Raw genomic sequence first — 22,180 nt, 5'->3', positions numbered from 1 at the left:
CATTAAAAAAACCCCACCAAATCAAAACATGTCCTTTTACAACAAAAATAGATTCTAACATGCAAAAGCAGCTGTCCAGTAATAGTACACATATGCAAAAAAGCTCGGTTCACAAAATAATTATGAACCAAGCATCATATTCTTTAAATTCCTGTTGTTCTTCAATCTTCAATACCTCCTTCAAAAGGAGGTATTCATTCATTCAATGTCAATATTTACAGAATGCAATAAACATTCAATTCATGCCAATTTATTCAAGAATTATGATGCCATGCTTTTGAAATAGAGATACTGGCCTGTTTTAGGGAGAGAAGTTTTATTCACTGAACAGCAAAAACCAATCAATCTTACAGCACATATCCATAAAGGGTGAAGAGTTCAGGGATTATTGGAGAACCTGCCACCTGAAATTGTCACACACACTGCTGACAAGATTTGCTGTGAAACTTGAAGCCAATTACAGACATTTTCTTCTCACCCATATAAAGGTGAGAAGTTTGTAGTGATATACACTAATATGGGAATTTCTTGATGTGTTTGGAAACCAAGTTATCACCAGCTAGCTAATCCGTGTACCTCCATGCAGTTGTTACAGTAGGAGAAGCTTTTGCAATAAAAAGCAGCAGCAGCAATCCTCTATTCTTTGGGGAAGCCCAGCTCATTCCACTATCCTGACAAAGCTTCTCAGCAAATATAAAATGTCAAAAATAATTACGTCTTTAGCAACTGCAGGAAGCCAACACATTTGAATGAGAAAATTTGGTGATAAATGCCCAAAAATGGATAGATAAGGATGACATGAAATGTTAGTCAATTCCCTTTAAAGGGCTAATTACAGCACAACTACTGCATGGTAGGAAGGCAACAGCAACTATAAGCCCAGTGTTCTTTATTTTGCCCTACAGAAAGAACAGCAATTTTGTCAGTTTCCATTAGTCATGTAGTTTCCTCTGTAATAAAGTGAGAACAAAAGGAAACCCAAAACAGAATTTGTACTTAGGGAAATTCCCATTGATAGTTTTTCTGTTACAGTTGAAAGACAGTTGCAAAAGCGTGAAATTGCAAGGGAATAAACACTTAAATAGGTCTAGTAAAAACTTCACCATGCATTAAGAATTAATAATTCTTTGCCCTAAATTAAGAATGAATTAAAAATTAACCATGAATTAAGAATGAATAATTCTTTTTCTTAAAATACATGCAAAGGGAGTAGTTATTATGCTCCATAACAGAAATTGTTTTCATATGTAGAAACTAAGCAAAAGCCAAAGAATTGCAGAGCCACAGTCAGCCTCTCATGTTCAGAGATTAACTCCTTGTATCAAACCAGAGCTGAAAAAATCAGCCCGCTTTGATCTTCTATATTTGACATATATATAAGCAATTACATCATAGAATTTAAACCCAATATTTAAAAGACAGACTAACTTAGAAAATTGTGAGACTGAGATATTTAGAAAGTGATGCTCATTATTTTATTGCTTTGGGCCACCTGATACCATATGTAAAGACTCCCTGGAGGCTAACAAGGGAATAGCTGATAAGTCCTAATGCCTGTGCTGGTTTTGGATGGGGTGGAGTTTGTTTTCTTCGCTGTTAGTGGGTTATTGGGGTTTTGTCTTGGATTTGTGTTGAGCACAGAGTTGATAATACAAAGACGTTTTTGTTATTGCTGAGCAGGGCTTACACAGAGCCAAGGCCTTTTCTGCCTTTTGCACTGCCACAATTGGAAGGAAGTTGGGGTATTTGGGGAGTTGGGAGGAGACACAGCCAGGACAGGTGACCCCAACTAATCAAAGGGATATTCCAGAGCATATGACACCATCCTCAGTGTACGAAGTGGGAGGAAGAGAAGGAAGGGGGGACATTCTGAGTGATGAGTTAGTCTTCCCAAGAAGCCATAATGTGTGATGGGGCCCTGCTCTCCTGAAGATGGCTGAACACCCACCTGCCTATGGGAAGTACTGAATTAATTCTATGTTTTGTTTTCCCTATTAAACTGTCTTTATCCCACATTTTCAAGCTTTTACCCTTCCAGTTCTCTCCCCAATTCTGATGGTGGGGGAGTGAGGGAGCAGCTCTGTGGGACTTGATTGCTGGCTGGGGCTAAACCACAACAATGCCACAGAAAGAACTGGCAGGGCAACACACTAGATTTCACTAGCTTAAAAAATTGTGATTTAACCAACCATACTGTAGGCAGAAACAAAATACAACAGGACAATTGCATTAAAATCCGAAGAGCAAGGTCACAATAGTTTGGGATGAGAATAATTATAAATACTTATAGGCATATAACTAAATGAAGATACTTTAATGAGGTGATGCAAGTTCATATTTAATCTACAAACCATTACCATGAAACAAGCAGAAGACTTGTGATAAGGAAAAAAAAAGTATTCATCTCAAAGATCTGTGTTCTGATGGTAATTTAGTTTCAACTTATCCACTTGCATCTTCTCCTTTCCTCTGAACTCTAAGAGTTGCTGAAAGCCATTACCTTTAAATACCAGTTAATATTAGTGCTAAAACAACAATAAAATATTATGTACATTTTAGGCAAGCAGGCTGTCTTTACCTCTCATTCCAAATACTATCTTCCAGAAAGTAATATTCACAAATGATTTTAGATAAAAGTTACTGTACAAAGACACAGAAGCTAAAATTCATAAAAAGACTAGTCAGTACAATTAGACAGATGTTTGTTTGTAGTTCTTCGTATCCAAGACCTTCTTGCCACACATCGAGCAGATGCCTATAAGCACAGAAAAAGTGTGTACATTATTTCAAAATTATTACAATTTTTTCTCAAAAACACAGTTACTATGTTTTTGTAAGCATCTTTTTCAAGAAATTATCCAAATGAGCTCTTATTAGCAATCTATCCATTCTTAGACATGTCCTCAACAGATACTACAAACTTAGAAGTAATATTGTAACTCCTAATACAAATTAATATGTGCAGTGTGTGTGTAAGCCTTCCACTGAAGAAAATAAGCTTCACTTTGAGAGCATTATTATTCACAATACTGCTGGAAGCCTCTACAATTTGCTGGAATGCCTGAAGGTAGCCAGGAAAGGCTCACTTCTGACAAAAGGTAAAAATAGTGTATTGTTAATTGGTTTACATCCTGTAGCCAAACGAGGCTTGAGATGGACAGAAAGTAGCAGGGCTAAGAAAATACAGTTACCAACAAACTGACTGCTAAATGGGTCATTCACAAGTGGGGTGCTTCAGAGAACTGAGAAAGTTTAGATTATGTTTTCATAGAACTAAGGTATTTATAGAGCAGGAGTGAAAAACAATAAACACCAAGAATACTGGAGATTGAAGTCATGAACACTGATGTCCTAAACTCTAAGAGTGTCAAGTCAAAAGACCAGAGCACCAGAATATATACAAGTTTGGCAGAGGGGTGGATTGTCTCAATCTTTCCCTCTCCTATCACAGCAGAAAGGTGCTAAATCTTTTATCTGGTAGGACCACACCTCAATTTACACAAACATTCAGCTGCAGACAAAAAATGTCAAGTGGCATCTACTCCTGCTTTCTCCAAATTGTGTGCTTTCATATACTGACATCATGACTATCATATCTAGCAGTCCATTAGGGAAGAGAACAGCAGGGAACACGGCACACGATTTACTCTGGAGACCAAAATTCAGCCCACTAAATATTGACTTCAGGTCTAAACTAAGGATTAATTAACTTGAGATTGCTTCTCAATTTCAGAAATATGCAAAAGCTGAAGCACTGAGCTGTATGAATGCATTTGCTTCAAGAAGGATGCCCTAATGACATCTTTGATGGTCAGAGCTAGAACCTAAAGCACTTAGAAAGTTCTTAATTTTATGAAGATAACAGGTTTAACCTGAAAAGATACACAAAGATCAAATCCTGAAGTCCACCCAAACCAGACATAAATTTAAGAGAGAGTACAAGGTTCTACTGAATGGGGTTCAGTCTGGGAAGGACCTAGCAGGCAACATTCCTACAGCAGGCTGCTAAACCACTGACTCAGTGACACAGCACATATTTATTGAACATTTAATTTCATAAACAAAACTTACTATTGGTGAGCTGTAGGTCTACACTCAAAAAACAGTTCACCTCATGTGCTATAATAAAATTCTTTGGCATCAAATCACGTAACTGACTTTATGATAAGCTTTTTTCCATCTAGGAATTTTAGATTTAGCTATTATAAAAAGGGAAGAGGAGAGAAGGGATGAGAAAAGGGACTGCAACAAGCAATTGAGTTTTAGAACTTGTTAGATGAGAGTTCTCTATGCAATTGCCTAGATTAAGTTTCCAAATGTACTATTTCAGACACTGGAAACATTATAAAATAAGCAGAATTACAGAATGACAAGGGTTTAAAATAATCTCCTTCAGTCTCTAGTCCTGCCCCACTTAAAACAGCCAACTTGGATAAGGCTGGCTCAGGACTGTTCAAGCCATTCTCTGAATACCAGATTTAAAGATTTCACAACCACTGATGGTACCTGCTACTAGAGTATTTGATCACCCCCAGACTGAAAAATTGCTTTCCTTGCATGAAATTAGAATTTTCCACATTCTAACCTGTGTACATTATTTCTTATTCTATTTCTGTGTACCTAAGAGTCTGACTCCATGTTCCCTGTGCCTGCCTATCAGTAGCTGAAGATAGCAATTAAATCTCATCTTAACCTTCTCTTCACAAATACAAATTTAAGTGTTGTACCTCCTCTCTTGACCAAGCCAAAGTGGAGTATTTTGGCACTCAATGAAGCTCACCTTTTTTATAGGCACATCCTTGACAATAGTGGGACCCTGGCTGATGGACAGAACTCTTACAAATCCGACATATTGCAAATTTATTCTTTCCATAAGGATCAAACCTGGGAAAAAGGAAAAGTACTTTATTTATACTCCTTGAAACGAAGTATTTTTTCTGCCTCATTTTAAAAGTCTAAGCCAGAGGGTGCAGTCAGAAACTCCAGCAAAAACTGTAATTTAGAAAAGAGACATGCAAGAATTATTTCTAACAGGCTACACAAAGTATGCAGAAAAGCTCCCACTTTCCCTATTGAGAGACATTTCTTCCACCACAGACAACTTCATGAAAGCAGAACAAAAAATATTTATTTTTATTAAGATACTAAATGACTTTGAAGTTAAACACCTCCCAGCAGCATCTTGCCCCCTTGCAAACAGAAAGTCCTGCAGACATGCAGGAAATGCTCAAGAGATTATCCTGGCAATATTAGCACAGAAAATAAGTATTCTCAGCTTCTCTCCTACAAAAGCATCAAATCCTAGCAATTCCAGTGAGAACTGCAGCAAAATACTCCATGACTGAGCAGAAAGCACCCATGAAATATGTATGGACATATTTTTACCGACAAATCAAATACCTTAAGTCTGCAATTTTAATTTATTAAGTGTATTTGGACAAGTTTGGAGTAGCTGCCCAGCTATGTAGGAAACAGGTCTCAGTTAGTTTGCTAAATGATGTTCTTGGCCAAAATCAGTATTAAGGACTAACCTTGCCTTCTTTGAGGTCAATGCCTTGTTTTCATTTAATTTGCGACCACCGCTTTCTAAAAAAAAAAAAAAAATCAATAACCCCATTCCAACATTCCAAGCATACTTTAAAAATCCTCATTTACAACTTTTACACATATGCAAATAAAGTCACGAAGAGAGATTAAATATTCAGCACAGCATTGGAGACAGGGTAACAGAACACTTTATGCTCTGTTTAAATACTCTATGTATTGTCCTCCCATGCAAGAAAGAAAAAAACTCCAGAAAACAAAACCAGACCAATTCAATACCAAAGAGTTCTGGACAAATAAATTCCCAATGCATTAAATCAGCATGGGAGGGAAAGTACATGACTTAATATTTAACATGATTAGTAATATAAAGTTTTGGTCTTAAGATGTTAACATAGCTCAGGTGCACAGCTGGCTTTATAATACCTCAAAACCAAGCTGCTAAACCTTGCTGAGGTTACCTGTAGTGTTTCTTGCACCATCTTTCCATGTATCAGGAGTGATCACTGTTCCAAGCTTCTTCTCACCTACATAAGGAAACATTACAAAGGAAAAAGCTAAGAATCACGGAGTCAATTACGTTGGAAAAGCCCTCTGAATTTGTCAAGTCCAACCTGTGACCAATTACCAGCATGTACCTCGACCTTGGCACCGAGTGCCACATCCAGTCTTTCTTTAAGCACCTTCAGGGATGGTGACTCCACCACCTTCCTGGGCAGCCCATTCCAAGTCTCCATGACTAGGAAAGAATTCTGAATGTCCAACCTAAACGCGCCCTGGTCCAGTTTAAGACTGAGTCCTCTTGTCCTGTCACTGGTAGCCTGGCAGAAGAGGCCCGTCCCCACCTGCCTACAACCTCCTTTCAGGGACTTGAGGAGGGTGATGAGGCCATCCCTGAGTCTCCTTCTTTTCAGACTAAAAAACCCCTACAACCTCGGCTGCTCCTCATCACATCTTCTGTTCCAGACCCTTCACCAGCACTGCTGCCCTTCTGTGGCCTTGCTTTGCCACCTCAATGTCTTTTTGTAGCGAGGTGCCCAGAGCTGAACAGAGCACCTGAGGTGCGGCTTCACCAGTGCCGAGCACAGTGGGACAATCCCTTCCCTGGCCTTGCTGCTCACGCTAGTGATGATACAGGACAGAATAATTTAAACGATGCACATCGATATGTGCCACAGGCGGAGAAGGACAGCTCACACAGAGGAGAAGGACAGCTCACACAGGGGAGAACCACAGCTCACACAGGGGAGAACCACAGCTCACACAGGGGAGAAGGACAGCTCACACAGGGGAGAAGGACTGCTCACACAGAGGAGAAGGACAGCTCACACAGGGGAGAAGGACAGCTCACACAGGGGAGAAGGACTGCTCACACAGGGGAGAAGGACTGCTCACACAGGGGAGAAGGACTGCTCAACAGGGGAGAACCACAGCTCACACAGGGGAGAAGGACTGCTCACACAGGGGAGAAGGACAGCTCACACAGAGGAGAAGGACAGCTCACACAGGGGAGAAGGACAGCTCACACAGGGGAGAAGGACAGCTCACACAGAGGAGAAGGACAGCTCACACAGAGGAGAAGGACAGCTCACACAGGGGAGAAGGACTGCTCACACAGGGGAGAAGGACTGCTCACACAGGGGAGAAGGACAGCTCACACAGAGGAGAAGGACAGCTCACACAGGGGAGAAGGACAGCTCACACAGGGGAGAAGGACTGCTCAACAGGGGAGAACCACAGCTCACACAGGGGAGAAGGACAGCTCACACAGGGGAGAAGGACAGCTCACACAGGGGAGAACCACAGCTCACATAGGGGAGAACCACAGCTCACACAGGGGAGAAGGACAGCTCACACAGGGGAGAACCACAGCTCACACAGGGGAGAAGGACTGCTCACACAGGGGAGAAGGACAGCTCACACAGGCGAGAAGGACAGCTCACACAGGGGAGAAGGACAGCTCACACAGGGGAGAAGGACTGCTCACACAGGGGAGAAGGACAGCTCACACAGGGGAGAAGGACTGCTCACACAGGCGAGAAGGACAGCTCACACAGGCGAGAAGGACAGCTCACACAGGCGAGAAGGACAGCTCACACAGGGGAGAAGGACAGCTCACACAGGGGAGAACCACAGCTCACACAGAGGAGAAGGACAGCTCACATAGGGGAGAACCACAGCTCACACAGGGCCCTGCCGGGACCGCCCCCCGCGGCCTGCCCTGAGCAGCCCGGGACCCGCGGCTGCCGCTCCGCTCAGGGCAGCCCTGGATCCGCTCAGGGCAGCCCTGGATCCGCTCAGGGCAGCCCTGGATGCCCTCGGGCAGGCCCAGGCGGTCGGGCAGCCCTGGATCCCCTCCGCCCCGTACTCACACTTGTCGCACACCATGGCGCCCCTCCGCCGCCGCTTCCGGCACCGCCCCGGAGGTGCCGCCGGCCGGGCCCCGCCGCCTTCCGCTGCCGGGCGGGGTTTGGCTTTTCGAACGGGCGCTGCTTCCTGCCCCAGCACCCTCCCCTTCTCCCGCCGCCGGGCCCGGAGCTCCGTCCCGGGCCGGGGCGATGCTGCGGCGCTGCCCGGCGCCATGAGCGGGGCGGAGGTCGGGCGGCTGCTGGCTGCCAACCTGCTCCGCGCTCTGGCCGTCGTCCTGGCCGCCCTGGCCCCGGCTTTCCTCCTGGACGGATTCAGCGTCCTGGGAACGCACCTCACCTGGCTGTGTGTTTGTTCTGTCTGTGTTGCTGCCCTCGATATAATCTTGCACTTAGTCCTTAAACCAAACCAGTCTCCTAAGAGACGTTCCTTTGCTCACAAGGTAAGACTTTTAAAAAAAATTCTTACGTTGTTGCCAGTCAATCCAGAGGGGAAGCAAATTCTCTATCTCATTTAAAATAATCAAATGAAAAAAAACCAACCGATTTTTGATGGTGAATTCTCATTTTCTATCAGTGAGTTGAGTGTAGCATCTCTTGAAACAAATTTTTCAGTATTTTCATGATGTTAAACTTTCCCTACCTGTAAGTAACCTGTTCAGATGAGTGAGTCTATGCTTTCCTGATTCTTGCCAATGCAATATTGTTTATTGTCCCAGGAATTTGCGTGGTGGCAAAACCTGGCAAAATTAAATGGCACAGAACTAATTTTGTAGTCCAGGCCTGACTCATCTTCTTGGTAAGTGGATATACCAGGAAGAAATGTCATCACACGTTCCTCATGTGGAGTTGTAAGTTTGTAATAACTTTAAGAGGAAAAAAAATAAATTCAGAATCTGACACATAAAAGAGATACTATGCTACATTTCAACAACTGAAAAAAAAATTACATGGAAAGGTATTAAAATGCCTGCATTTCCTCGTATGATGAAATTTGCATACAGATCTTAATTTGGGAGAAGCTTTTTGTAGTTAGTTTGCAACGGGGAGTGTTAAAGGTGTGAATCCCAATGAAATACTTTGGAACAGAGTGGTTTTGGAGCAGCACACGACTTGCCCAGCAGTGGAGGAATACCCCAGGGTTTTGAAATCGGGTGGGGATAGTCTCACTCCTGACATGCTGAGCCAGGCAAGATGTAGTGCTCTGAGGTGGTTCTTAAATGTTTAAGTGATCTTCCCTGCCAGCATCTCTTTGTGTGCAAAGCTTGTGTATAGTTTTGCTGACTGAGGAGGATATGAAATGCACAAAACCATGATGGAAAGCAAGTATTTTAACCATCCATAATTTAAAAATGAAGCACACATCATGTTCTAGGTGAGATTTTATCCTAGGAAGAAAAAATAGGTAGGAGTAAATATAGAAAAATAAGGGAAGTTACAGATTCAGAACAGACCTGATCAAAACAGACCTCACCAGAACTGTGTATAAAGTGTTTTTGCCTCTACGTGATACAGTGAGTACCCAGAAACTGTTAAGTTCATAGAAAAGTGTATATATATAACTTACAGAAAGTTATGGATATTTCTCAAATATATTCAGAATTTAAGATGCCAAGTTCAAAATGTAGTTTTAGTTAATGTAATTTTGAATCTTTGTTTAGCAGACTTTTAATATATTGTATGTTTTCTTGCTTTTAAATTTTTTTCACTTTTTGTGAGAGTTGCTTTTTAATGAATGGATATGACAGATGTAAAACAGAAGTGTAAAAATGTCCAATAAAATTACTTCTGCTTATCTTGTAATTTCTGGTTATATTTTTTGTATGTTTTCCCTGTTTTAATGGGATGCGTGAAAAAAAAAATTGTAGGTGGATTGTGATGATTTTAAATTAATTATTTCAAGTACTAATATATGGAAAACTGTTTTGAAATATGCCATGCTATTATATTGTGCTTCAGCTGAAATTAAAGTACTAATCAGAATACAATGCACTTGATAAAGATTTAGAGGGTGTGTGTTACTTATGTTCTGTTTTGAAGCATTATTCTGATATTTCATTGCTCTTTTTTAGATATCCAGATTTCTAAAATGCTGTATATACTTTTTCATGTCTTGCATACTATTTCATGCGATTATTGTTCTTTATGGAGCACCTCTCATAGAGTAAGTCAAAAGACCCTCTCTTTCTCTAAATATTCTAAGGGGCAGCTCTCCCTGCAGATGTTGGTATAAATACTTGTGTATTTTCTCGTACACTAGAAGTTAAGGGATAAGCTCCTAGCTGGGGGAAGAAAGGTGGCTGTTTCAGCTTTCTCTTGGTTTTGGGTTGGTGGTTGGTTTTTTTGGGGGTTTTTTTTGGGTTTTTTTTGCTTGTTCAGTTGTTTTGTTTGGAAGCCAGCTTTTAAATGAGACTTCTATAAATAAAAACTGTAATACAGTTACAAACAGCTTCTTTAATTTTTATGTTCGACATATGGGCACAAATATTTTTTGTAGCTTTATTTAGTCATTTTCCCTATATGATTCTAAACCACATGGCTTGTCTTTCATCCTTTTGATGTTAGTGTTTTAACTTTTTTGAAAGTTTAATGAAAGAAGTGTGAAGCAACCTGGGTTTTGAAAGATATACTAAGTTGTTGACTAACAGTAGTTTAATGTAGTTTGGTTTCATGGTTGCTGTTACAACTGGAAAAATGGAATCATTAAATTGGTAAATATCCAAGAATACTTCAGTTTAGAACTAATGATCTATGTGAAGTACACCTGTGGTTTTTTAAAAATATTACAGGTCTCAGCCATTTCAAAAAATTACTACATCTCACTCTTGAGATAACAGCAGAACTCTTTCAAGCTTCCTTTACTATTCTACAGAGTAAGAAAAAAATATTTTATTCCTTTATATGAAGTTTAAGAAAGCGAACATGCTTTCACAAGTTGAATGAGAGGGACTTTGTTCTTCCTAAATCTTGGAACTTTTAGAAAAACCACCTCACTTAATTTTGTAATATTCTTTTTCTTTTTGTAGGTTAGTGACTGAGACATTTTTGTTTGCAGTTCTTCTGTCTACATACACTACTTTACAATGCTTGTGTTTGCTGGGACCAAACATACAGGCATGGATACGGGTATTTAGCAAAAATGGGTAAGTCCTAATCTAAAGTTTCTGATATTTCTCTGAATAGAAATGGACAGAATTGGTACAAAAAATATATAATAGAATTTTTTGTAAAGAAAACTTCCTGGATGATGGGTGGATTTTGTATTTGTGATTACAGACATATGAGAGCTCTTCTGACAAAAAGATTTATTTGAAGACACCGATTCAGAAAAATGGCTTTTTTTTTTTGGTGTTCAGATGCTAAATCTCACTTTATATGTGTTTGAAGGAAGTAATGTTTCCAGCCCATATTCTACTGGAGTAAAAGCATTGTGCAATCCTGTATGATGGTTGACAAATAAAGGGGAGACCTGACACTGAGCTATGCATGGAGAATCTTACACATGATCCAGTAGTACCTTCATAAATGCAACTTTTAAAGTAGGAAAAGGAAGTCAAAACAAGCACTGTTTGAAACTTGAGTGTAATGTTGAAAATTATACTATGTTCTTAAGTATGTATTATTAACCCATACTATTTTCAGTTTCAAAGAAAGCTGTTTTGAGTGTCAGAGTTTTCAGGCATTAATTTTTGCAGGAGTATGTTTAAAGTAAAACAAGCCTTCTAACCACATTTTCACCTCCAGTGGCAGCCATGGCATTAGCATGTATCAAGGATAATGTATTTTTCAGAAGATTTCAATTTCTTCTGCCTTTTTTCATTCCATAAATAATAGCATGTTGAAAGACTGGGACACTGAAGCATAAAGAGGCTTCTATGCTTGAGATCTGGTGAGATTTTAGTATTCATTCCCTTTTAAAAGTTCATAATGGCAAAGTCTTATCTCAGAAGACAGTGAAAGGTTGTATTACACTACTGACCTATGGAATTTTTTTTCGTTTGCACTCCTGTAGAGGAGAAGACTTAAATACTACTTTCAGGTATTAAATTTTGGTTTATCTCAGTTGTCAACTTACTGAAAAATATCTTGGATCCTTATTCAAGTAATTTACACTTTTTTTTTTCAGTGGCAGTGTAAATACAATAATAATAATACAGTAATAAAAGCAAGGAGTTGTTTAGACAAAATGACCAATTACTTGGTCATCTTTGTAGGTTTTGTATCTGGAAGCAGCAGCTAAATTAAAATAACAGATGTATGACAATATCAGTTTGTCTTTGTGCCAGATAGATTTTGAATGCCTGTTGATTTATTTTTTTCCTAGTTTGGATATTAATGCAGTTTCAGCACAATCATTGCATAGGAAACAGTTGTCTTGTTTTGACACTTCTGCTGTGAGGACTTGTTAGTACTTCTTACTAGTGAGCCATGTCACATTATTTGAGAAAAATGTTTATTGTTGATGTTTGTTTACACTTTGAGTATAGACTACAAAGAAATATTGTAACAGGTTTCTTTATGGATTGTAGCAAGCTGCTCATTTAAAAATAATCCTGTGTTTTTTCATTTGACCTCGTGAAATTAGAACATCTTAGGTCTGGGCATGAGATGAGTGTAGACATGATACATTAAAAGGTGTCTAACTTAACCATGTGGAATGAGGTGGGACTGGTTAAATGGAGGAAAAGGATGGTTAGGTAAAATCAATAGAGCTGTTTTCCTTGAAAGCAGAGTTTAGGGAATTGAATTTCACTGGAACAGTTATCTTGAAAGTTCTAATCAAGTGTATAGCTTAGTATGAAAAAGTACCTGAGTGCAGTTTAGACTTAAGTAACCTTAAGCCTATGTGCACATAGAATATGTGAGAAAAGTAAGTCTATGTCTTCTACATCACAAACCCTTCCATTCTTAGTTGGTTATAAACAGGGCCCTTTTCACTAATTCTGCATTTGGAAAGGAGTGGTCTCACATCAGCATCTCTGGGCTCCTTACTCCGACATCTGGAGTTGTGACTGATGTCAGGGCCATGACAATGTGCTGCCATGTGCTGCTGGGAGTGGTTAGATGGAAGTAAAGGCTACGGAAAGGGTTATCAGCACTAATGGCAGCATGTGGCTGTTTTTCAAATAGTGTTTCAGTAACTTAGCTGAAATAGCCTCCTGCATAAAAGTCTTTAAGAAAGAGGTTTTCAATTGCCTTTTTCCCCCCTCTCTCTCCTTTTGGAGACTGTTTATTTCAAATCACTACTCTGAGAAAGCAGTTGAAATTTCTGTTATAATATCAATGATCAGGTGTTACCTAGGTAGAAAAGAGATTTTATTTGGATATTGCAAAAAAAATAGTAAAAAACCATGATGTTAGGGCTCCTTCCTGTTTTCATTATGCCTATTTTATCACCTTGTGAGCTGCATACTCTTACAGACTTGAAATGTTCCTTGTAAATGGAAGCATCATCACACACCAAGGGCTGCTTACTATTTAGTCCTGCTGCAGTCAAGAATTCCAAAACTTGTCTGTAAAGGAGCTGTCTCAGTAGATTATTTATGTCTGCTGACATCTTAATTCAAACATTATTTACAGCTGAACTGAATTTATTTTATTATTTAAAAGAGTTAAATAATTACTTTAGGCTTTAAAGACCTTTCTGCCACTAGTGTTCATTTATTATCTTAAACATTGCTACTTTTGTCTGTGGGATTATCTTAGTTTAAAATGAAAGAAATGTGGAAAATGCAAAGTTTAGAAACATTTCTGCAGCTGTTAGTCTTATGCAAATGAGGCATTTGTGGTGGAATAAAGAATATCTTCAAAAATCCCAATAAGTGTCAGTCATTCCAAGAAGAAAAGTGAGTACTTAAGTAATGACTTACTTAAAAAAAGTAAGTAATTCAGGATAATGCTGGAGGACAAGTCAGGTTGTCTTTGGGTAGCCAGTTCATGCTACAGAGGGGTTCAATTAGCAGCTGAAACTGGCTCTTTTTCACTTGGGCACGTGCCTTGCTAATTCTCTTGTTTTGCTTTTGGACTCAGTCTGATACCTCCATATGGTACAGCAGTCTCTGCTGAATCTGCCATACACACAAGATGTCTTGTGAGGTATAACTGTACCTCAGTCAGTCCTACCTCAGTCAGAAAGTATTTTAAATGGATTTAGATCAGTTTGTGGAAATGGTATAGCCAAAGCACTGTACTAAACACTTGGTGTATTCTGTTGTCTGTTTTGCTGATTTAAAACTGCAGTGAATGTTCTCTTCCTCGTTCTGCCGGACAGGTCTCTGCTCAGTTATTCAGCTTTTGAAAACAATTTAAAAGAATTTTCTGTGTGCAGTTTTCCAGTTACATCAAGACTTTTCTCTTCAAGAATAAGAATAGAATGTGAACTGGAGTATTTTAAGTTAAAGGGGTCTTGTTATTGTAGAAGAAACAGTTCTACTCAAACTGTCAGCCTTGCACTGTCAGTACTGTGGTCTGCAAGACATATTTTTTCTGCAAATATTGAAAAATGTTTGCTTTAAACTTGGGAGCTGTTTGGTCAATAGCAAGTGCAGCAGTGTGTACTTACAAGTAAAGAAATTTTATTCTCTTCAAAACCAAGTGTTCATGTAATGTAACCTAATGACATGCAAAATTCAGAGTTTACTGTGCATCTAATGTTCAAGATGCTAAAAATGGTCATATTTTTTCCTATGTTAGCTGAAGCTAGGTGTACATTTATAATCTGAAATGTAGCAAACTTTAAATTCAGATCTCCTATTGTACTGATTCGGGGCAGTGACTCTAGTCTGGTCCTCCTGTCTTGAAACTGTGCCCTACTGCATTCTGAACTTCTGTTGCTCATTTCTTAGTTGGTACCAAGCACCCAAATGTTCATGGCCTGAGCAAAGCAGAGTGATCAGTTGGTACATTGATGGTAGTAAGTGCTCATCTGCTAAACAGAAGTCCAACTTTTCAAAAACTTTTGAAATCAGTAGTGGCAGAAGGCTATAAACTGAGAACTGAAGTAATTTAACATCTCTTAAAATGTGTGCAATGTAAGAGTTCTTTAGTGTGCAAAAATTTTATCTTGCAGCCAGTGTATTTGGACTTGGATGCACTGCTACCAAAGGGCTCCAATGTGCAGTTACATTTACTTGCAATGTTTCTTTTCAGTTGATGGGAAGTTGTTTTGAAATATTCTCATACTGGATTTCTGTGTTAAATTTTGAATTGTTGTAGTCATTAAATATGTCTGCACCACAGAGTCCTTTGTGACTGTTCTTGGGCTTTTCTGTACAATCCCACAGTACTTCCATGCCTGCCTCTCCCTGCCATGCACACAGTTGTCAAGATAGATTTATTTGCTCAGTCTAACAGTGTTTCAAGGTAACATAAATTAGCTTTTGCAGTAAACATCTCAAGGAAATAAAATCCTGAAAGTGTGATATAAAAAGATTGTAACTATAGCTCAAATGTGCAACTTAGATTTTACTTCTAGTTTGTGTATTTTAGGAGAAACCTGCATACTATTTATCAAATATGTGAAATTTTCTGTCTGTTTGTAGCCTCAATAATTTTGCAAGAAATCTGATCTAGCTGTCTGCCGTGGTAACTTCTACTGTTATTGAAAACTTCTAACACACTTTTTACAGAGCTATGTCCATATGGGAAAGCAGTCTCCAGATTACTTCCATGTGCAGTATACTTGGAGCTTGGCTTGGAGCATTTCCCATTCCTCTTGACTGGGATCGGCCTTGGCAGGTCAGTATGTATACCCTTACCATAAAGGTACAATATATTAACTTTCTGGAGATGCACACTACACAGAATTGCTCTGAAGCTGTTCAGGTGTATTGTACTTGGTCATAAGCTGTTCCTTCAGAGTTATGCCAGACTTTTAAAAACTCATTGGAAACATCTCTGCCTAGGGTGTAAGGAAGTCAAATGCATTAGTTTTACTTCCAGTTTAAATAGGTTCTTTATTACAGACTTGCATGTGTTGCATGCATTACACTTGAGTGTCTGTTGCCTGCAAATTTTATAATGGAATAGAGCTCTTAATGATTTGATAAGAAGAAGCTAGACAAGTTGGAGGAGAAATGTGAAATTATGAAGATAGGTTCAAGTTTGCCTTCAGTCTAGTAGCTTTTATTGTTCACAGGTAGGAAAAGAAAGATGCTTTCCTGGTGTTTTAGCTCCCCTCTGTCTTCCACAAAAGCACTTTACAGAAGGTATTTTAAATGGATTTGGATCAGTTTATGGAAATGGTATAGCCAAAGCACTGTACTAAACACTTCTGATTTCAAAGAAAGGCAACCAGTAGCTTTTTAGTTGAACAAGAAAAAATGTGAAGCTGACATTGCAGATTCTATCTTTATGAATTCCAGTGTTTATGCTAATTTCTTACTATGTTTTTTGGCATGGAGAAGTGATTCAATTAAACGTAACTGAAGTTTGCAATTGACATAAAATGATGGCACTAATAACAGCTTCTTCCTACATGTGCTCAGTGTTTCGTAAATTTGTCTGGTTACCAAACTCATACACTCTTGGCTGAGTAGTGTCTACCAGGCCTATTCTTAAGCAGATGGTTTCAGAGGTTTCTTCCAGAAATCAGTGTAACATATTTTCCTCTGTGATATTGTAGAGATGCTGTGGCTTGCAGCTGCACCTAAAATTTTTCTTCCGTAAGTAGCTCACAACCCGCTTTTATGCCATTAGTCTTTCATTGCAGGAGTGTAATTGGACATTAGAATTTGTATTTCAAAAATAATGGAGGAGTAGCTTAATATTTTAAGCAAAACATCTTCTTCCCTGAAAACACTTGGTTTTATTCCTGCAAGATGCTTCACCATCAGTCTGGCATTGGTATGTGTTGGCACTAAGTAATTGTGGACAGACATGAATGTAACCCAAAACTCAAGGGTTTCACTGAAATGCAATCTCTTATCTCCTTTCCAAGTCTTACTCACTTCCCTGCTTGCCTGATAAGAGACAAGCACTCTTTCCTTGCTCAGATGGGATTTTAAAGTAGCATGTGTCATCTGGCAGGTTTTGTTTTATTCCCAAAATCTCAGACTTTGCCAATACACTGTGTATAAAACCTTCACCTTTCATGCACCAATGATATGAGGAAAACTTAGGTCAGGGAGTTCTGTAACAAAAAAGACACTAATAGCTAAAGACAGATACTTTAGGTAGAGTTTATTTTTAGCTTTTGGTCCATTCCCACATGTTCCAGTAGTGGGAGACACAAGATTGATAATGGTCTGAAAACTTGCTGTTTTGAAAACTCTTCCAAGTTAATAAAAGCCAAACATGATTGAAAATTTAGCTCTATAATCTACACTTAAACATCTAAAATGATACTATATGACTCCTCAGAACAGCAAAGCATCTGCAGAAACTTCAGATACCCAGACTTGTCACTGGCTTTTTCTGGGTGTGAAAGCTCCCCAGTGCTCCTTGTATGTCTGCAATTTCCCTTTTCTTTCACCATCTCCACCCGCATTTCTGACATATTTCTGATACCGAAGTTAGCAAGGGAAGGTTTATGACTCAAGTTCTACATCAAAGATCGTTTGCCTACATCTACAGCATTTGCTACTGTTCGTTCCCTTCCCCTCATTTTTCCCATCTTCACTTCTCCATCTTACACATTATAGTTTTAAATAGTGGGATGGGAGAAGGAATTTTTTGTTCCACTTTGAGTCTGTCCTGCTTGATCTTTAATGATGTGGGCAGTTCAGGAGCAGCCCGAGAGTTTGCTTATCAGTCCTGCAGTCTGCCACCACAACAGTCTTTGAAAACTGCAGTTTTAAAGGCTATTTTTTTTAAGATCTGCTGCATTAGGGAGGATGAAAGAAGTTCTTGTTAAAAATGTAATGTAGTTTTTACAAGTCCAGTTGTTTCAGCAAAGCAAAACAGTGAAGTACTAAAATTGTAACAGATCTTCAAGGCAGAAATCAACCTCTTTAAAATAGCTTGTCCAGGATCCTGCTCACAACTCTCGTAAGTCTTCAATCACCTATTAATAATCTAATATTTTTCTGAAGGTCATCTCTTAAATATTGGTCACTAAACCATAGAACTGGGGGCAGTGTCCTGGCCAGGCATTTTCAGTATTTGCCCAGGAGACACTGCTTCCTAGCTTGCCCAGCTCAGCTAAGATCTCACAGCATTGAGATATTTGTGATAGATTGTGAATCAGGTTCTGGGGAAACACCACTTCATGCAACAGCTGATGTCTTTTGTCTTTCTATTCCTACTGAACAGTATGGATTCAGCAACCCAGGTATTGCATGTAGTAGCTGCATGGCTGTCTCAGGAATCTTCAGAACCAAGAGACATTTCTGTTCTTCAGAAGTTCACTGAGCACTGGCACAAAGCCCCTTTTGGCAAGAGAATTCCTTTTGATACATGATATTGGGTGATTACAGAAACTCATAGTAACTTCTTTCACTGTAACAATAAAAGAGAAGTGCTTTCTGTGTTGTCTTTAACCTCAGACAGGGGAAAGAAGAATGATCTTCATAAAAGAATCTGCTGTTGTTGCAGATCTGTTTAGTTTGGGAAGAAAATCTTTAGTGCTGATTGCCCCGAGTGATCTAACCACTTACGGAACATCAGAATACCTGCACATAATACAGCTGCAGGATTAATAATATTTTTTAATCTCCCCCAAATACAAGAACTACTAGTGTTTTGCATAGAACTCCATAGAACTTCAGCTGGTATGTTTAAGGGAATACCTACAGACTAAGTCCCAAGTAAGGTCTGAAAGAAATCATGTAGATCTTAATGTAGACTTAGAAGTAATCAGAACCCAGTCAAAACCAAATTACTTATAGGCATCTGCATGAGTAAAGTATTAAGTTGTCGTGTTTCTGACATCAGCTGTTTCTTGTATTAGCCTAAAACCAGAGAGCTTAAGGATTACAGTTTTGGATTTACCCTTTTCCTATCCAAAAATGGACTCAGATGGAACAGCTTAGTCTTTGAACTCAAGAACAGCATTTGAGATAAAAAGAGGTTTCATTAGTGATTGTTTTCCTTTTTGCATTTTAGCCTTTAGGCTGTAAACAATTTTTTTTTAATCTGTAGTGGAAGTGGTTCTGCTTTAAAGCAGAAAGTGTGGTTTAAATCTTATTACTTAGGGGAAGACTAAAGTGGTATTATTTTAGAGAGCAGTGTTAAGGCCTTGAAACCTGTTTATTTTAAAATCTAGTTCTGCTGTTTGTATTAATTATATTTAGTATTTGTGATGTAACAGCATGCAATGGAAACACAGCTGCATTGCTACCTGTAACTTCAGACAATTCATTATTGGCAGATTGTCACAGAAAAGGTGAAATTGGTACTACAAGAACTGGATGGATCAAAAATAATTGAGAAATATCACATGATAAAGCAAACCAAAGGGTTTTTGTTGCTGCCCTTGGGCTCTGTTGGTAGCCCTGGAATATCAAAAGTTGTTAAAACCACAAAGATATCCATCTGGTACAGAAATGTGCTGTGAGTTTGGGATGAAAAATGCTATTGATTTAGCTTTGTTAGAACAATATAATATGAGACAAGGTTCACAGAAAGTCACTGTGTCTTGAATTGGCATATTTTGCCACTTAATTGGGATTTAGCACTTAATCAAATCTGGTGTCTACACTTTAAACTGTAGACAGTTTAAGAATGTCTGCAGTCAACTTTTAAATTGACCAATCATTCAGAAAGGAGAGAATGTAAACCTGCTTCTGTGAAGTTCTGGTTTGTTCATAGAAATGGCTTCAAATGGAAATGGTCTGTAGTCACTCACCTAAAGCAAACAAAGTGGTTGAAGGTAGTACTGAGAATTCTGGAATCCCAGCAGAATATTAAATAAAGCTATCTGCACTGTTCTGTAAGATACTTGTCTGAATTGCCAGGCTCATACCTACCACAGTTCTTCTGCTTTGTGTCCTTCAAAGAAAAAGCAACAATGGTTTCATTTTCTGCTATTGTTTCCCTTGCCCTTGGCAGTCTGTTTTGGGTCTAGCATATTTTCCTGCAAACTTAATAGAAGAACTGAAAAATTACCTGGTAGTCATTGCTTTACACTGTGGTTGAGATGTATCAGTAGAAGTTGAGAAGTCTTTTATACCATTACCTGGATCTTACCTGGTCAGAAATCAGATGTCAGCATCCTATATCTTTCACTAGAAATTGTTTTTACTTCTGAGTACTTCAGAGTTCTGTGGAGTAAACCTGAGGATGAATTTCATAACAAGGGCTCCAGCTCATGTGCTAATGACTAAAGTCCAATGCTAGTTCATCCTGCCTTATTTACAAACCAAGGGAAACATTGCTTCTTTATACATACATGTTGTGATATGCAACAAAACTGAGATAAATACAGATGTCTCAGAAAATCTTCACTTTATTTTCCATGTTTATGTTTGACAAATATTGCATACAGGGGATATTCAGATTAGTGTGCCTCTCTACCCTTAAAAATAATAATGTTAATTGCATTTTTTTAAAGCATACAACAACTTCTATGCTAAGTAAATACTATTTAAAAGGAACATTGTTTCAGAAATAAACTAACATTAATTATTTGAATAATGTTTGAGAATGGAGATGAAAAATATATAAAGCATTTGTCTTAGAAGTATAAAATATATTGCTGAAAGTCAGTTTGTGTTCTATGGTTCAGTTTTTTTTCATTATTCTGCTGTTGTTCTTAAAGCAACTTTTAAGCATGCCATATATGTTACTCCTCTGCTAGCTTTAAGAAAGATTTTGTAACTATGTAAAACAATTGGTCAGGGAGGCCTAGTCTGTTGTTACTCCTAGTTGTAGGTCTGTAGAATTCAGCTTATCTCAGACAAAGGTAAAGATAATTGCCTTACAGAAATGCAGGTTAGGCACTACAGTAGTTACATTTCTGTGTTGTATTGGGTTTTTGTTTGTTTTTAATAAACTTTCCAGGACTTGTTCTGCCAGGCATGTTTCAGTTAGACTGGTAGACTTATTTTGCCAGTGTTTTGAGATTGTTACCTTATTTTTCAGCAATTTTTAAAACAGTTTTCAACACTTAATTGTGATGATTTAAATAAGGCTATTCTAGACCATTTAGAGTTGTACATCCACATTAGATGCCTCTAGGCCACTGAAGCACAATGGGTATGTAAGGGTTACAGTTAGCTAGGACAGTTCTACAAAGAAAAAGAAAATAACTTCCTTTATTACAGTTGCTTTGTTTTTCCAGATTGCCTGTTTCAAGCTGATGGTGTGCTTTTAATAACCATATGTGTTCAGGATCCTGGCTTCACGTGTCACTGAGAAGTGGAATCTTAAACACACCACCACTGAAACAGAAGGGGATGATGTAGGAGTTACTAGGCACATCCTTTGTCTACTCAGCTTGAGGAAAATAGTTGCAGAACAACATGGTATAGTTAAAGACCACAACTTTATCAGCACACTTTATATGTGATGGAACTATTATTCCAGACACAGCATTTGCCACTGACAACAACTGGATTTAGCTCACTGAGGAGTTCCTGGGTTTATTGCATGTTTTGATAACAGACTTTTAAATCATGTCTCTGTGTTTGTTGTGTGCATGCCCTCCCATACATCCGGGGTTTTTTTGTAGTATAATTCTGATCTGTAGTACCTGTTGCTAGTGGTAAAAAGTTACTTTGAAACAATATTCTGCTTACACTGTTGTCATTAGGTAGAAGTAAAATTGCTATATTCCTACTTCATAGTGGCTACTGCAAGCATAATAGGTAGTGCTGATATAGCTCACCTAGGCTGACTGACTGCCATGTAATTTGGCCAATATGACTGTAAATATTAGTCCCAGACATTTGTAGCCTGAAAAATAATCCAGAGAATCTTGGGTACAGTTCTTGGTGCTTACTCAAGTGAGTAAATGGGACTACGAACTTTCATTCTACTTTGGTTCTTCTTAACACAGCTCAGTTGCCTTCTTGTATTCATTTTTGGGTCTACTACCTACTGCGAAAGTTCTGTTATAAAAGAAGTTGCTTAATATGAGAAGGGATAATACACAGTTGGAGTTGTTTTAAACAGAGGTAGAAGCTTGTTCCACTTTAGTGTGGTTATCATTGTTTATTTAATAATATGTTTTCTCAGTGTAAACCTTAATGGTGAGATCAAAGGCTGTTATGCTTGCTAAAACTTTAGAACACAAATCCATTAAACCAACTTCTAGTTACAAATGCCAGCCTGAAAAAAACCTCATACTTTCTTCTTGGTGTGTGCTTGTCAACACACACATTCTGTACAAT

The 22,180-nt window shown here is 38.6% G+C and overlaps 2 protein-coding genes across 4 annotated transcripts in view; one reads left to right on the top strand and one right to left on the bottom strand.

Moving 5' to 3' along the window:
* Nucleotides 1–299: 299 nt before the first annotated feature.
* On the bottom strand, nt 300–7,990 carry CRIPT (CXXC repeat containing interactor of PDZ3 domain). The gene is made up of 5 exons (XM_021544315.3): nt 7,917–7,990; nt 6,006–6,071; nt 5,532–5,586; nt 4,781–4,884; nt 300–2,755 (listed from the first exon to the last, which is right to left on the bottom strand). The coding sequence occupies exons 1-5, from the start codon at nt 7,930–7,932 to the stop codon at nt 2,691–2,693; spliced, it is 306 nt and encodes a 101-aa protein (XP_021399990.1). The 5' UTR covers nt 7,933–7,990; the 3' UTR covers nt 300–2,690.
* A 24-nt stretch (nt 7,991–8,014) lies between these two features.
* PIGF (phosphatidylinositol glycan anchor biosynthesis class F) overlaps nt 8,015–22,180 on the top strand; it is a 26,118-nt gene continuing 11,952 nt past the window's right edge. For 2 of the 3 annotated variants that reach the window (XR_004147978.2, XM_021544317.3), the window contains exons 1-4: nt 8,016–8,353; nt 9,983–10,074; nt 10,937–11,053; nt 15,539–15,647. Coding sequence is in view for 2 of the 3 variants with exons in the window: in XM_021544317.3 (XP_021399992.2) it covers nt 8,126–8,353; nt 9,983–10,074; nt 10,937–11,053; nt 15,539–15,647 (546 nt within the window). In the remaining variant the exon portion in view is untranslated. Of the gene's footprint in view, nt 8,354–9,982; nt 10,075–10,936; nt 11,054–15,538; nt 15,648–22,180 lie in introns of all 3 variants that reach the window. The other variant, XM_077781910.1, reaches the window with a different exon arrangement.

Source organism: Lonchura striata, chromosome 3, assembly GCF_046129695.1.
Source record: "Lonchura striata isolate bLonStr1 chromosome 3, bLonStr1.mat, whole genome shotgun sequence".
In the NCBI taxonomy this organism is placed as follows: Eukaryota; Metazoa; Chordata; class Aves; order Passeriformes; family Estrildidae; genus Lonchura; species Lonchura striata.
This window is presented reverse-complemented; position numbering and strand designations above follow the sequence as displayed.